Source organism: Bombina bombina, chromosome 8, assembly GCF_027579735.1.
Source record: "Bombina bombina isolate aBomBom1 chromosome 8, aBomBom1.pri, whole genome shotgun sequence".
Classification (NCBI taxonomy): Eukaryota; Metazoa; Chordata; class Amphibia; order Anura; family Bombinatoridae; genus Bombina; species Bombina bombina.
Genome location: NC_069506.1, coordinates 318,787,877 through 318,806,073, shown reverse-complemented (window position 1 = coordinate 318,806,073; position 18,197 = coordinate 318,787,877). Strand labels below are relative to the sequence as shown.

The 18,197-nt window shown below is 38.2% G+C and overlaps 1 protein-coding gene across 2 annotated transcripts in view; it reads left to right on the top strand.

Annotated features, from left to right (window-relative positions):
- The window catches only part of GRAMD1B (GRAM domain containing 1B), a 602,742-nt gene that overhangs the window by 528,394 nt on the left and 56,151 nt on the right, over positions 1-18,197 (top strand). Inside the window, exons 1-2 of one of the 2 annotated variants that reach the window (XM_053691525.1) lie at positions 8,772-9,761; positions 16,784-16,868. In XM_053691525.1, coding sequence (XP_053547500.1) covers positions 9,561-9,761; positions 16,784-16,868 — 286 coding nt within the window. In that variant the 5' untranslated portion in view covers positions 8,772-9,560. Of the gene's footprint in view, positions 1-8,771; positions 9,762-16,783; positions 16,869-18,197 lie in introns of those variants that run through there. The other variant, XM_053691526.1, reaches the window with a different exon arrangement.

The window sequence follows — 18,197 nt, the reverse complement described above, 5'->3', positions numbered from 1 at the left end:
TGAGTGACCGGTTACTGATCAGATATGAGTTACTGGTGAGACTAAAAAGTGTGAGTGACTATTTACTGATCAGATATGAGTTACTGGTGAGACTAAACAGCGTGAGTGACTGGTTACTGATCAGATATGAGTTACTGGTGAGGGCTAAACAGTGTGAGTGACCGGTAACTGATCAGATATGAGTTACTGGTGAGACTAAACAGTGTGAGTGACTGGTTACTGATCAGATATGAGTTACTGGTGAGACTAAACAGTGTGAGTGACTGGTTACTGATCAGATATGAGTTACTGGTGAGACTAAACAGCGTGAGTGACTGGTTACTGATCAGATATGAGTTACTAGTCAGGGCTAAACTGTGTGAGTGACTGGTTACTGATCAGATATGAGTTACTGGTGAGGGCTAAACAGTGTGAGTGACCGGTTACTGATCAGATATGAGTTACTGGTGAGACTAAACAGTGTGAGTGACTGGTTACTGATCAGATATGAGTTACTGGTGAGACTAAACAGTGTGAGTGACTGGTTACTGATCAGATATGAGTTACTAGTCAGGGCTAAACTGTGTGAGTGACTGGTTACTGATCAGATATGAGTTACTGGTGAGGGCTAAACAGTGTGAGTGACCGGTTACTGATCAGATATGAGTTACTGGTGAGACTAAACTGTGTGAGTGACTGGTTACTGATCAGATATGAGTTACTGGTGAGGGCTAAACAGTGTGAGTGACCGGTTACTGATCAGATATGAGTTACTGGTGAGACTAAACAGTGTGAGTGACTGGTTACTGATCAGATATGAGTTACTGGTGAGGGCTAAACAGTGTGAGTGACCGGTTACTGATCAGATATGAGTTACTGGTGAGACTAAACAGTGTGAATGACTGGTTACTGATCAGATATGAGTTACTGGTGAGACTAAACAGTGTGAGTGACTGGTTACTGATCAGATATGAGTTACTAGTCAGGGCTAAACTGTGTGAGTGACTGGTTACTGATCAGATATGAGTTACTGGTGAGGGCTAAACAGTGTGAGTGACCGGTTACTGATCAGATATGAGTTACTGGTGAGACTAAACAGTGTGAGTGACTGGTTACTGATCAGATATGAGTTACTGGTGAGACTAAACAGCGTGAGTGACTGGTTACTGATCAGATATGAGTTACTGGTGAGGGCTAAACAGTGTGAGTGACCGGTTACTGATCAGATATGAGTTACTAGTCAGGGCTAAACTGTGTGAGCGACTAGTTACTGATCAGATATGAGTTACTAGTCGGGGCTAAACTGTGTGAGTGACTGGTTACTGATCAGATATGAGTTACTGGTGAGGGCTAAACAGTGTGAGTGACCGGTTACTGATCAGATATGAGTTATTGGTGAGACTAAACCGTGTGAGTGACAGGTAAATGATCAGATATGAGTTACTGGTGAGGGCTAAACAGTGTGAGTAACTGGTTACTGATCAGATATGAATTACTGGTGAGGGTTAAACAGTGTGAGTGACTAGTTACTTATCAGATATGAGTTACTTGTGAGACTAAACAATGTGAGTGACTTTCATGTCTTTTTAAGTATACATATATAAATACAGTATACTTTGGGTTGAGCTATGAATACTGTAGTCTAAAAATTGAGATTACAAATTTGTATTAATGTGTTTGATGATTTGGTGCATGTAATAGATCATGTGTTTTAAAATCCTTGTGAGCAAGGGGAGAGTCAGAGCTCCGAACTGTCCCGAATAATGCGGTATTGTCACTGGTTGGGAGCTCTGCCCACTATCTACCACTGCTGTCCATTCAGGCAAATGTCTAAGAATGAAAGCAGAGACCAGGGACTGTGTGAGTGACCGGTTACTGATGAGATGTGAGTTACTGGTCAGGGCTAAACTGTGTCAGTGACTGGTTACTGATCAGATATGAGTTACTGGTCAGGGCTAAACTGTGTCAGTGACTGGTTACTGATCAGATATGAGTTACTAGTCAGGGCTAAACTGTGTGAGTGGCTGGTTACTGATCAGATATGAGTTACTGGTGAGGGCTAAACTGTGTGAGTGACTGGTTACTCATCAGATATGAGTTACTTGTGATGGCTAAACAGTGTGAGTGACTGGTTTCTGATCAGATATGAGTTACTCGTCAGGGCTAAACTGTGTGAGTGACTGGTTACTGATCAGATATGAGTTACTAGTCAGGGCTAAACTGTGTGAGTGACTGGTTACTGATCAGATATGAGTTACTAGTCAGGGCTAAACTGTGTGAGTGACTGGTTACTGATCAGATATGAGTTACTGGTGAGGGCTAAACAGTGTGAGTGACTGGTTACTGATCAAATATGAGTTACTAGTCAGGGCTAAACAGTGTGAGTGACTGGTTACTGATCAGATATGAGTTACTAGTCAGGGCTAAACTGTGTGAGTGGCTGGTTACTGATCAGATATGAGTTACTGGTGAGGGCTAAACAGTGTGAGTGACTGGTTTCTGATCAGATATGAGTTACTCGTCAGGGCTAAACTGTGTGAGTGACTGGTTACTGATCAGATATGAGTTACTAGTCAGGGCTAAACTGTGTGAGTGACTGGTTACTGATCAGATATGAGTTACTAGTCAGTGCTAAACTGTGTGAGTGACTAGTTACTGATCAGATATGAGTTACTAGTCAGGGCTAAACTGTATGAGTGACTGGTTACTGATCAGCTATGAGTTACTTGTGAGGGCGAAACAGTGTGAGTGACTGGTTACTGATCAGATATGAGTTACTAGTCAGTGCTAAACAGTGTGAGTGACCGGTTACTGATCAGCTATGAGTTACTTGTGAGGGCGAAACAGTGTGAGTGACTGGTTACTGATCAGATAGGAGTTACTAGTAAGGGCTAAACTGTGTGAGTGACCGGTTACTGATCAGATATGAGTTACTAGTCAGGGCTAAACTTGTGAGACTAAACAATGTGAGTGACTTTCATGTCTTTTTAAGTATACATATATAAATACAGTATACTTTGGGTTGAGCTATGAATACTGTAGTCTAAAAATTGAGATTACAAATTTGTATTAATGTGTTTGATGATTTGGTGCATGTAATAGATCATGTGTTTTAAAATCCTTGTGAGCAAGGGGAGAGTCAGAGCTCCGAACTGTCCCGAATAATGCGGTATTGTCACTGGTTGGGAGCTCTGCCCACTATCTACCACTGCTGTCCATTCAGGCAAATGTCTAAGAATGAAAGCAGAGACCAGGGACTGTGTGAGTGACCGGTTACTGATGAGATATGAGTTACTGGTCAGGGCTAAACTGTGTCAGTGACTGGTTACTGATCAGATATGAGTTACTGGTCAGGGCTAAACTGTGTCAGTGACTGGTTACTGATCAGATATGAGTTACTAGTCAGGGCTAAACTGTGTGAGTGGCTGGTTACTGATCAGATATGAGTTACTGGTGAGGGCTAAACTGTGTGAGTGACTGGTTACTCATCAGATATGAGTTACTTGTGATGGCTAAACAGTGTGAGTGACTGGTTTCTGATCAGATATGAGTTACTCGTCAGGGCTAAACTGTGTGAGTGACTGGTTACTGATCAGATATGAGTTACTAGTCAGGGCTAAACTGTGTGAGTGACTGGTTACTGATCAGATATGAGTTACTGGTGAGGGCTAAACAGTGTGAGTGACTGGTTACTGATCAAATATGAGTTACTAGTCAGGGCTAAACAGTGTGAGTGACTGGTTACTGATCAGATATGAGTTACTAGTCAGGGCTAAACTGTGTGAGTGGCTGGTTACTGATCAGATATGAGTTACTGGTGAGGGCTAAACAGTGTGAGTGACTGGTTTCTGATCAGATATGAGTTACTCGTCAGGGCTAAACTGTGTGAGTGACTGGTTACTGATCAGATATGAGTTACTAGTCAGGGCTAAACTGTGTGAGTGACTGGTTACTGATCAGATATGAGTTACTAGTCAGGGCTAAACTGTGTGAGTGACTAGTTACTGATCAGATATGAGTTACTAGTCAGGGCTAAACTGTATGAGTGACTGGTTACTGATCAGCTATGAGTTACTTGTGAGGGCGAAACAGTGTGAGTGACTGGTTACTGATCAGATATGAGTTACTAGTCAGTGCTAAACAGTGTGAGTGACCGGTTACTGATCAGCTATGAGTTACTTGTGAGGGCGAAACAGTGTGAGTGACTGGTTACTGATCAGATAGGAGTTACTAGTAAGGGCTAAACTGTGTGAGTGACCGGTTACTGATCAGATATGAGTTACTAGTCAGGGCTAAACTGTGTGAGTGACTGGTTACTGATCAGATATGAGTTACTGGTGAGGGCTAAACTGTGTGAGTGACTGGTTAATGATCAGATATGAGTTACTGGTGAGGGCTAAACTGTGTGAGTGACTGGTTACTGATCAGATATGAGTTACTGGTGAGACTAAACAGTGTGAGTGACCGGTTACTGATCAGATATGAGTTACTTGTGATGGCTAAACAGTGTGAGTGACTGGTTTCTGATCAGATATGAGTTACTCGTCAGGGCTAAACTGTGTGAGTGACTGGTTACTGATCAGATATGAGTTACTAGTCAGGGCTAAACTGTGTGATTGACTAGTTACTGATCAGATATGAGTTACTGGTGAGGGCTAAACTGTGTGAGTGACTGGTTACTGATCAGATATGAGTTACTAGTCAGGGCTAAACAGTGTGAGTGACTGGTTACTGATCAGATATGAGTTACTGGTGAGGGCTAAACAGTGTGAGTGACTGGTTACTGATCAGATAGGAGTTACTGGTGAGGGCTAAACAGTGTGAGTGACTAGTTACTGATCAGATATGAGTTACTGGTGAGGGCTAAACTGTGTGAGTGACTGGTTACTGATCAGATAGGAGTTACTGGTGAGGGCTAAACAGTGTGAGTGACCGGTTACTGATCAGATATGAGTTACTGGTGAGACTAAACTGTGTGAGTGACTGGTTACTGATCAGATATGAGTTACTGGTGAGACTAAACAGCGTGAGTGACTGGTTACTGATCAGATATGAGTTGCTAGTCAGGGCTAAACTGTGTGAGTGACTGGTTACTGATCAGATATGAGTTACTAGTCAGTGCTAAACTGTGTGAATGACTGGTTACTGATCAGCTATGAGTTACTTGTGAGGGCGAAACAGTGTGAGTGACCGGTTACTGATCAGATATGAGTTACTTGTGAGGGCGAAACAGTGTGAGTGACTGGTTACTAATCAGATATGAGTTACTAGTCAGGGCTAAACTGTGTGAGTGATTGGTTACTGATCAGATATGAGTTACTGGTGAGACTAAACAGTGTGAGTGACTGGTTACTGATCAGATATGAGTTACTAGTCAGGGCTAAACTGTGTGAGTGACTGGTTACTGATCAGATATGAGTTACTAGTCAGGGCTAAACAGTGTGAGTGACTGGTTACTGATAAGATATGAGTTACTATTCAGGGCTAAACAGTGTGAGTGACTGGTTACTGATCAGATATGAGTTACTAGTCAGGGCTAAACTGCATTTGTGACCAGTTACTGATCAGATATGAGTTAGTAGTCAGGGCTAAACTGTGTGAGTGACCGGTTACTGATCAGATATAAGTTACTTGTGAGGGCTAAACAGTTTGAGTGACTGGTTACTGATCAGATATGAGTTACTGGTCAGGGTTAAACAGTGTGAGTGACTGGTTACTGATCAGATATGAGTTACTAGTCAGGGCTAAACTGTGTGAGTTACTGGTCAGATAGGAGTTACTAGTAAGGGCTAAACTGTGTGAGTGACTGGTTACTGGTCAGATAGGAGTTACTAGTAAGGGCTAAACTGTGTGAGTGACAGGTTACTGATCAGATATGAGTTACTAGTGAGGGCTAAACAGTGTGAGTGACTGGTTACTGATCAGACATGAGTTACTGGTGAGGGCTAAACTGTGTGAGTGACTGGTTACTGATCAGATATGAGTTACTGGTGAGGGCTAAACTGTGTGAGTGATGATTAACTGATCAGCCATGACAAGAATGTTCATTTAAGGGACAGTCTACACCTTAGTCATCTTTATGTCTTACCTTAGGTTAAGCTGCAAATAGCCTCCTGCACCCCTTTCTATATCATGCAGCAGGAATGGTAGAAAAGTTATTTTAGAAAGAATGTTTTTTATGGCCATACTGAAATGGCCACCAAACTCCACCCACTGATGACCTCACGATCTGAGCTGCATATTGCGTTTAATCACTAAAGCCTCACTAGTTGGAATAAGCAGATTGTCAATATTATTCAAATAAATGCCCAGATCTAGCTCGATTCATGATGTTATCAGAGTTTGGCAGCCATTTCAAAGTGGCCAGAAACGATAATCTTTTTTAAAATAACTTTTTACCATTCCTGCTACATGAAATAGAAAGCAGTGCAGGGGCTTAATCTATGGTAAGACTTTAAGATGACCATGGTGTAGACTATCCCTTTAAATCTGCACATATTTTCTTCTATATACCAGAGTTTTTGAGGGAGGGGGGGGGGGGGGAAGAGATAATTGTTGTCCTTTTTATAGTCGCTTTGACTTTGACCTACTTGCATTTTCATTTGTGCATTTTTCTTGTTTTCTTGATATTGTGGCATTTTACACGTAGCTGCAGTGTTGTCATCTTATTATATCTCAGCTTATTGATGTTGGGATGTTTAAAAGTAGTAAATAAATGTATAAGGTATACTGACTGTTTAACAAAATAAATAAACAAAACCTTTGTTCATTCTAATTTACTCCTATTATCAATTTTTCTTCATTCTCTTGCTATCTTTATTTGAAAAGCAAGAATGTAAGTTTAGAACCCGGCCCATTTTTGGTTCACAACCTGGGTTGTCCTTGCTGATGGGACTGCACCAATAAACAAGTACTGTCCAGGGTACTGAGGTTAGGCTGGGACAACCATTGAAAGGGGCTGAGAAAGGAGGAAGATCAGACTCTCCCCTGCATATGAAAAGACCCATTATACAACTAGAACCAGGAGCAAGCAGGAGTATTTAGACTTGTGTCTACAGCTGATACTTTGGGGCTTGGTTAGGAGTCTGAAAATCAGCACAATGTTATTAAAAAATAAGCAAAACTATACATTGTTACAAAAACACTCCCAGATGGGCAATGCAAATGGATCATTTACAAAACATTTTGTAGATGATCCCCCTCCCCTGATAGAATGGAGCTCATCCTTCACTAATCTGTAACTGACCCTGCAACCTGTTACACAGTGATACTTTTACCAGTACGGGATATTATTTATATAAGTCCCTTATTGGCAATAGCAGGGGGGAGGGGGATATAAACATACTGAAGAAGCTTTTTAATAAGACATTAAACACCTCTTGCTTCTGTAAAAAAATAAATGTGTTTTCCCACATTCCCTATAAAGGCCACAAAACAGATTCTGTAACCTGCAAATCAAATAGCTGCTTTTAATCATTTTCAGCATTCTTAAAACCTATAGATTTAGCTTTTTGGCCTCTCCAGAGAAGTGGAACAAAGCACAATTTTCACAAGTGTTTAACGTCCCTTTAAAGGGATACTAATCCCAAATTCTTTCTTTAAGGATTCAGATAGAGCAGGCAATTTTGAGCAGATTTCTAATTTACTCCTACTCTCAATTTGTATTCGTTCTCTTGCTATCTTTATTTAAAAGTAGGAATGTAAAGCTTAGGAGCCAGCCTATTTTAGGTTCATCACCATGGATAGCGCTTGCTTTTTGGTGCATACAGTTAGCAAACCAATAAGCAAGCATAACCCAGGTTCTCAACCAAAAATGGGCCGGCTCTTAAGTTTTACATTCCTGCTTTTTAAATAAAGATAGGAAGAGAACAAAGAAACATTGATAATAGGAGTAAATTAGAAAGTTGCTTAAAATTGCTGCTCTATCTGAATCATGAAAGAAAAAAAATGGGTTTAGTGTTCCTTTAAAGGACCAGTCAAAACTTTAGATTTGCATAATCAACAAATGCAAGATAACAAGACAATGCAGTAGCACTTAGTCTGAGCTTCAAATGAGTAGTAGATTTTTTTTATAACAAATTTCAAAGTTATGTATATTTCCATTCCCCCTGTACCATGTGATAGCAATCAGCCAATCACAAATGCATATACGTATAGTCTGTGAATTCTTGCACATGCTCAGTAGGATCTGGTGACTCAAAAATTGTAAATATAAAAGACTGTGCAATTTTTTTTTAATGCAAGTAAATTGGAAAGTTGTTTAAAATTACATGCTGTATCTGAATCATGAACATTTAATTTAACATGAGTGTCCCTTTAAGGCTTGTGACCCTGGCCTGTTGCAAGACAGCAAAGCAATGGGAACTTTCCTAACAAACTTACTTGTTAAAAACTTGTATTTATTTTATGCAAAGCATAATTGTGCATATATAAATATCATCTTTATTGCCCCTTTAAGGTAGTGCACACCTCCTATATATGGGCTTCCCTATTGTCTGGTCACTTGTGTGTGGGTTCACTCTCACTGTGGTTAATTGGCTTTAGATAAGACTCAGTATCGAGTGACTCATGTGCTCAGCTCTCAGTCCTTGCACATTTTATAGTGATTGGTGCCTTCTCCAACAGCTCTGAACTAATTCTGAGTTATTAGTAAAGCCCCTGTCAGTTAATGGTTATTTCTAGGTTTCTATGGGCTGCCTGTAAGCTTTCTGGGCCCCTGTGATTGGTGAATGCTGCGCTCCCTTATTGATTTCAGCTCAGATATCTCAGTGACTAATATGAGCTGGTTTCTCTATCCGGCTAAGTCTCCCAGTAGGTGATAAGAGTTCAGAGCTGGAAACTGGTGCTATCTGATAAGAGTAGGTTGTCACTAGAGACAGGTAGGTGACAGCGTCTGTGCTGGGATATTATAGAAACAGTAAGGAAGCTAAGAGCTCTATGGGTGAGTGACAGGACCAGGTTTATAGAGTTAGCATAGGTTAAGACTTTTGTTAGAGAGACTTACTAAATATTTGTAAATAAGTATAAAACAAATTGTGCTGTGACTTTATTATTATATAATATTAAAGGCATCATATTTGTGCTGTAATAAGGAGGATTAAAGATACAATGACATTTTTATTGGTTTCATCTAAAAGATGGTGAATTTAAAATTAAATTATTTGTTTTTTAAATATTGTTCCTTTGCCTAAAAATAAACGTATTCTATCTTTATGCTGGAGGTGGACGATACCATCTACCAATAGAGGCCCTATAAAGCTTGTGGGGCAGGCTGTGAGGCTGATTCAGTTACACGGCTTGTGCTAGGGTGCAGCCTGTCAGGGCTGTGTTTATCTCACATGCTTCCTGGCGCATGCTGCTGTTTTCCCTGGGATAACATCTGCTCAGGCTCTATACTCACAGCTTGGGTTACTGTAGGTCAGAAACCCACGTGGTCCCTGGAGGAGGGGAGTGGGAAAAGCTGCAAGGAGCACAGAGTATGAGCAGACACAGTTAGGGAGTTTTACCCACTAGAGAAGTTTTTGTGGTCTGTCATGTGAGCTAATAGAGATTGTGAACCATAGACTGACTTTACAAGGGAGATGATAGAAGACACTGAGAAGCTTTACCAGCTTAGTGAGGATTTCTCACAAGAACTGATGGAAACCAGCGAATACTCGACAGACTGGGACTCGGACAGTCTGCAGGAAGAAGCTTATGTGTGGTATCTGGAGAGGTTACAGAATATTCCCCTGGAATACGAGCTGCAGTCTAGTAGCTCTGAGCTTGAGGAGATACCAGCTGTGAGTTTGCTGTCTTTGTCTTTAGCACACAAAATGCAGGAAAATCCAGGTCACATACTGCTACCCCCCCATACACACAGGACCTGACTCACCACACACATCTGGACAGTTCCGATTTCTTAAATTGGTTTTATACAATTGCCACATTCACAAACTTTTACAAACACACACTTATACATCACCTATCAAGCAAATATACAAATGATCATGCACAAGCACACACTTATACATCACCTATCAAGCAAATATACAAATGATTGTGCACAAACACACACACACACACACACTTATACATCACCTATCAAGCAAATATACAAATGATTGTGCACAAACACACACTTATACATCACCTATCAAGCAAATATACAAATGATCGTGCACAAACACACACTTATACATCACCTATCAAGCAAATATACAAATGATCGTGCACAAACACACACTTATACGTCACCTATCAAGCAAATATACAAATGATTGTGCACAAACACACACATACACAGGTTTAAATGCATCTACACTTTTATCTGCACACAGACAACAAACACACACACACACTTATACATCACCTATCAAGCAAATATACAAATGATCGTGCACAAACACACACTTATACATCACCTATCAAGCAAATATACAAATGATCGTGCACAAACACACACTTATACATCACCTATCAAGCAAATATACAAATGATCATGCACAAGCACACACTTATACATCACCTATCAAGCAAATATACAAATGATCGTGCACAAACACACACTTATACATCACCTATCAAGCAAATATACAAATGATCGTGCACAAACACACACTTATACATCACCTATCAAGCAAATATACAAATGATCGTGCACAAACACACACTTATACATCACCTATCAAGCAAATATACAAATGATTGTGCACAAACACACACATACACAGGTTTAAATGCATCTACACTTTTATCTGCACACAGACAACAAACACACACACACACTTATACATCACCTATCAAGCAAATATACAAATGATTGTGCACAAACACACACATACACACACACTTATACATCACCTATCAAGCAAATATACAAATGATTGTGCACAAACACACACTTATACATCACCTATCAAGCAAATATACAAATGATTGTGCACAAACACACACACTTATACATAAACTCACAAGTACATCTGCAAATATACACATGTGCATACCCAAACACAGACAGAATTTTACATACATCTATTCTTTTATCTACAACACAAACACTTATAGATAAACTATCAGCTATATTTGCAGATAAACACATATACAGACACACACACTTTTTACATATATGTACACATAAACAAGACACACACACACTAAAACATACACTCTCAAGTACATTTGTAACTATATACACACACTGACACATGGACATACGTAAACACTCCTCTAAATACATAGTCATCTACACATACACACACAGTCATCTACAAACACATGCACAAACATACACAAACACTCTGACACACAAACACACACATCAACAAATGTGCATAATACACACTTATCCTCACACAGACACATGCACTCACAGATACCAATAGACACACCCACCTTCACACAAATATACTCCCACCTACACACACACACATATATATAACCGACATATACAAATGTTCACAAACACAAAAGCAGTGATGTATGTACAAGCACTTAAACACACACATACGTTCAATATCACTTATGTACGCTCACACCAACATACACAAAAATGCACTGATGCTACCTAACATGCATCTCTCTGCTGACAATTTTAGCTCAAAAATGTCAGCCACATACTTCAGCTGCTGCATAGACAAAAACAGGGAACACCAAAAATAGCACTGATTCAGTATCATGTGTGTATGTATGTATGTGTGTATGTGTGTATGTATGTATGTATTTATGTGTGTATGTATGTATGTATGTGTGTGTATATATATATATATATATATATATATATATCTCAATCAATGACTATATTTACACACAAACTGCAAATACACTCTGTGTTGTTACATATGAAGATATGTTTTGTTTATTATGTATAACTACATATTCTGGTAAGATGATTCTGTGTACTGTAGAGACTACCCTGTAATTAATTATATAAAATATATTCTGAATATCTGTAGTCACTAACATCATCATAATAATGTAAATTATGAGTGTGTTGGGCATTACAAGTTTATATAATGTATGCATATTTAGGGTTTTATACATAGATAAACTGTCTATAGTTTACAATGTGGTAAGGAAAAGTACTCTTTGTTCAGATGTAGACAAATTCGATCCTTCAGAAAAATGTTAAAACTGGACAGTCCATTTAAAAATAATGGCCACTTAACTCATTACATCTGATCTGGGGTCATATGTGGACATATAACTGTCAGGCAGTAGGCTATGAGATCTTATCTGAGGTCTGATGTTGGCAAGAACTGATGTGGGCATATTTTAACAGGGACTTCTAGGTAGTAGTGCAGGCAATGGGGTCTTATTGGAGGTCCATAATGAGTATATAAGTGACTAAAGCATAGGGGTCATAAATTTGAATATAGCTGATGGGGCTGCAGGCATTGGGGTCTGATTGAGGTGTAGTGTGGGCATACAGCTGACAGGAGCTTATATCTAAGATCCTCTTCTAGCGACCTATTTCTTTTGTCTCCTCATTGAAATATAACACATTGTAGCAACGCATATTATTACACTATGTAATACAATGTCATAAAATATGTATTGTTCTATTCCTTTCTATGTTGATGATCACAGCCAAATTTTTCAACACACCCACTGACCCACACATTGCACACATATTTGACCCACAGATTTATAAGCTTCTTGTGCCGATGCCAATTAAAACAAAAATATGCGGCTTCAACATAGCCACCTAGAGATCAACAATTCCTATTACCCAAGAATTAAATTCTTTGAACACACCCAGGAGTTATCTCCATATTACCTGGGAAAGGACTGGTTACACTACACTCCCTCTGTCATTGGCCAGGTGCCAGGGAAATGGTTAACCATCCCAGCCGGATACACGTAAAGATGCACGGGCAATATTATGTATTATGTGTGGTTACATAATTATCACTTAATGAGTCTTACTTAATTAGATGCATCCCTCCCCCCTCAGTTTAAGGGTATTTTGGGGGGCTTGTAACTAGCAATAGAGTCCTGAGAGTTGTCTTTATCAGCCAATCAGCAATTGTTCCTTAGGGATGAGTTCTGCCAAAAGACTATTTTGACAATTAAATAGTAGTTATATGTGAGACGTGTATTTTCTGTCCTTTAACTTCTGTAAAGTAAATAAACTTAAAAGGATTAGATGGAGCATGAACTTTTAAGCAACGTCAAAATTAAACTTGCATAAGTCAGATAGAGCTGGTCATTTTAAGACACTTTTAAATTCACTTCTATTTTCAAATGTGCTTCGTTCCCTTAGTATCCCTTGTTAAACAATGAATATGCACAGATCCTACACTACTGGGAGCTAGCTGGTGATTGGTGCCTGCACACATTTGTCTCTTGTGATTGGCTAACTAGATGTGTTCAGCTTCCTGTCAGTAGTGCAATGCTGTCCCTTCAGCAATGGATAACAAGAGAACATTTGATAATATAATTAAATTGGAAAGTTGTCTAAAATTGTATGTTCTATCTGAATCATAAAAGAAAATGTTGGGGTTTACTATCCCTTTAAGTCTATAATCAATGTTGCTTAGTTCGCTTGTTATCCTTTGTTAAACAGTAATCCTAGTTGAACTCAGGAGCATGCATATGCCTTTAGCTACCTGGCAGCAGTGTTTGCAACAATGTTTATAGTAATTTTATATATTGTTGCAAACACTGCTGCCATAGACTGCTAAAGATATGTGCACGCTCCTAAGCTCCTATCGTCTTACCAAGTGTTATTCTTCAAAAAAGAAGAGATCAAAGCAATTTTGATAATAGAAGAAAATTGGAAAGTTTCTTAAAATTGTATGTTCTATCTGAATCATAAACCTTTAATTTTGACTTTACTGTTCTTTTAACCTCATAGTATCAATCAGTAGCTAAGCACTGCATTGCAAAATAAATATTTTAAATTTAACAGTGTCACTTTGTTAGTAACATTTACAAGGTTTGCAAATCAAGAACAGTTTGGAGATACTGCAAAAGGGTTAAATAATACTGCAGCTCCTGAGCTTGACACAGCAGAGATACACGTTTTACCTCTGTGATTACCTTGTATCTAAGCTTCTGCTGACTGCCCCCTTATTGCAGTTCTTTTGACAGACATGCAGTTTAGCCAAATCAGTGCTCAGTCCTAGGTCACTTTACGTGCATGAGCTCAATGTTATCTATATGAAACGTGAACTAATGCCCTCTAGTGGTCAAAATGTATTCACATTAGAGGCAGTCTTCAAGGTCTAAGAAATTAGCATATGAACCTCCTAGTTTTAGCTTTCAACTAAGAATACCAAGAGAACAAAGCAAAATTGGTGATAAAAGTAAATTGGGAAGTTGTTTAAAATTGCATGCCCTATTTAAAACATGAAAGTTTTTTTTTTGACTTGACTGTCCCTTTAAAGGGACATTGCAGCCAAAATATGAATCCACATGAATGCATTTCAGTTTTGAATAGAAGCATTCTTGTAATATAAATGTATTAGCAAAAATGCTTCTAATAAACACTATATTTGTCTCAAAAGTACATTTAAGTATGCACCAGCATTTTAAACACAGCATTAGCACAGAGAGCTTATAGTGTTTTTCTGAGATGATACAAGCCCCACTGGTGCTTTGAGCAGCTACAGTATTTAAATTGCTGGTGCACTTAGAATATCTAGCTATGCTTCACAAACATGTTAAACACTAAAACAGTGATAAATTTTACTAGAAGCATTTTTGCCAACACCTGTATATTGCAAATCTGTTTCTATTCAAAGATGTAATTAATCTATGTGCATTTCAATTTGAGCAGAATGTCCCTTTAAGGAACTGTAAATACCTTGTTATTGCAAGACATTTGTAACCATAAAATAACATATCAGCCAAGTTGTAATGTCTTTAAAACACAATCAAATCTTTTTACTGTAATTATTTTTTATTAGCTAAACTCCACTCACTATTTGCCTTATTTGAAGGAGCCAATCTGGGCTTTAGCACACAGACAACAAGGTTAGTCACAGTCATAAAGTTAGTATAAAATACATTGCTTTGTAGTTGTTATCGGATAAATCCAATAAGGGACAGATATGTAGGAGGGCCAGCCTTGAGAAGTCAGCTGGTACATTTCAAGGTCTAAGAGCCATAATTGCTCTATTTTTAGAGTTAAATCATATGAAAAGGGGCAAAATAAATAATGAAAATATATTTCAATGTTGTACCATTATGCCTAACTAAACATTTTATATAAAAAAATCTCAAGGTGTTTACTTTCTCTTTAGTGACTGATGATTAAAAACTCGCCAGCGTGAGAGAAATCACGCAATGTTTTACAAATCTTTTTTTGTGCGTGTTTTAAAGAATTATATTGCAGGTGTCTTATCTTCACATCCAGAACCTGAGTAGCGAGATAAAGCTATAGAGCTAATATTTGCCTTTGTAAAATTATTAGAGGGACCTCAGATTACTGACAAAACTTCTTAGATAATCTCGCTAGAGCAGAGAGCTTTAGATCAGGGCTTAACACATTTGTGAGCCAGAAATAAATGTATATTGAGGACTCTAAACCATGGCTCCAGGGCCTAATTTTAAAATGACAGTGGCTTCCTGGCAGTTTGTCTTGCCCTGCTTTAGATAATCAAGCCCTTTATCTCTGTGCCTAAATGTTCAAAATGTGCTCATTGAAAGGAAGGTTGGAAGCCTATAAATACAAAACAGTAAAGAGTCATAAAACCCAAAATCTCTCTTTCATGATTCAGATAGAACATACAATTTTAAACAACTTTCTAATTTACTTATTTTATCAAATTTTCTTCATTTTCTTGTTATTCTGTGTTAAAAAGCAGGAAGGTCAGCTCAGGAGTGTGCACATGTCTGCAGCAATATATGGCAACAGTTTTTAAACAATGTTATACGTTAGCAAGAGCACTAAATGGCAGAGCTATTTCATGGCATGTAGTGCTCCAGAGACAGTGCATGCTACCTATCTAAATATCTCTTCAACAAAGAATAACATGAGAACAAAGCTCATTTGAAAATAGAAGTAAATTAGAAACTTTTTTTACAAAAGTGTTTTCTGTCTGAATCATGAAAGACAATATTTGTTTTCCATGTCCCTTAAATAGCAGTCGTATAGGAGATCCTATCCATTCAGTTTTTGTCACATTGACTGCAGTAGATTATTATTAGCATGCTGGGTTAGAAATCTCGCAATTTCAGGGCGTGTAACATCTCTTCACCCACAAGCAAATTCATACAAATATTATTTTGTTTTCACAAACCTTAATGTTTGTTTCAAACCCTACCAATTTCTTAGCATTGCAATGAGAAAAAGGGGTCATTTGCTCTGTTCGGCAATGAGGATCACAGTCAGCTGCAGACTCCCATTGATAGAAATAAGTGGCTCTTGCTGGTCACGGAACACTTGGCTGCAATGGCGAATATAGAATTAGTCTTGAATCAGAATTTAGACACAGCCTTTCATTGTTTGCTCTGCTCTCACACTGTAATTTACTGTACAGATTCTGGAAGCCATCAACAACTGGAATAGTGTAACTGGCGCATGTACCCATTCTGCTGGCGAAGTACAAAGGGATCTGGGTTATACCCTTTATGCTTTCTTTATAGCCCTAGGGAGCCCCTTATTTGCATAGATAGAGATAGTCTATAGCCCCTGTTACATGCCTATCCTTTTCTTTTATTATTAGACAAATAGCTTCTGTAGTGCACAATACAGAGGACGTACACCCATTGTATTTCTACATGTCTTTCTCATTGTTTCTGTTAGTAATTGTGTCTTTTGTCTATTTTTATTTGATGCTTTTATTTTGTATTCAGTCCTTATGTGCTATATTTTCAGGTATTAAGTCCAACATATAAACAGAGAAATGAGGATTTTCGAAAACTCTTTAAACAGCTGCCAGACTCAGAGCGTCTCATTGTAGGTAAGTCTGCCCTTATGTCTATTTGTGTGTAAGCTCATATATCCTATATACAAAAATACCTGCCTGTGTATTGACACATTATCACAGACAAACAGCTCTGGAAAAATCACATACCTCTGTTTTGTTTACATATTAAAGTCAACTTGATACTTAAAGGGACATAATACCCATATGCTAAATCACTTGAAACTGATGCAGTATAACTGTAAAAAGCTGACAGGAAAATATCACCTGAGCATCTATATGTAAAAAAGGAAGATATTTTACCTCACAATTTCCTCAGCAGAGTAAGTTCTGTATAAAAAGTTATAATTCAGCTGCTGCCCAGCTGCAGGTAAAAAAAATAAGAAATGAACAGCAGCCAATCAGCATCAACAGTGCTGAGGTCATGAACTCTTTTACTGTGATCTCATGAGATTTCATTGTAAACTTCCTTACACTGAATAGGGAAATAAGGTGAGTGTGCACGAAAGCTCGCTCCTTCCGCTGTCCCGGGACAGACATACTGATTTGCTGCTTAGAAGTCCTTTACAATGGGATGTGGCTACTGAGAAACTTTTGAGGTAAAATATCTTTCTTTTTTACATAGAGATGTTCAGGTGATATTTTCTAGTCAGCTTTTTACAGGTGGGCGGAGCTTGGCAGCCATTTTCAGCTCTGATGAATATTTAAATGTTTCATGCACTTCTTACAAGCTTATAGATGTGCGACCAGTTGCAGGATGTTTCTCTGGTATGTAAGAATAAGTAATCAAAATGATGTATTGAGTTAGACTGTCCCTTTAATGTCACATAAGAATTGATTTAGCTTCTTAGTATTATTTGATCATGTTTAGCAGAATGGGCAAACCAACAGAATCCATTTATTAAACAGACATTTAAGATAGAGAATTTCATGTGAGGTCATTTTACGTAAGATTGCATAAAGATTGCTGAAAAATGCATATAACATATTTAAACCACTGAACCCAAATTTTTTATTTCATGATTCAGATAGAGCAGCAATTTTAAGCAACGTTTTTAAATTACTTCTATTATCAATTTTTCTTTGTTCTTTTGCTATCTTTGTGTTAAATTATGCAATACACTTGTGCCTTGGAAAATGCTATAATTTGACAAAGTGTTGGACTGCCCTGACCTGGCTACATCATTATGCAACCAGGCTGGCAAAAACGATTGTGGAGAACACTGAACTCCTTTACTTATGGATAGAAAAGGGCTATAAATAAATTGCGTTATTAAAACATGTTCTATTTTTATTTTAAATAAAAAAAATCCTGTTTATATGTTTATAATCTTTCTCTTTATTGTTTAGATTTATTCATACACA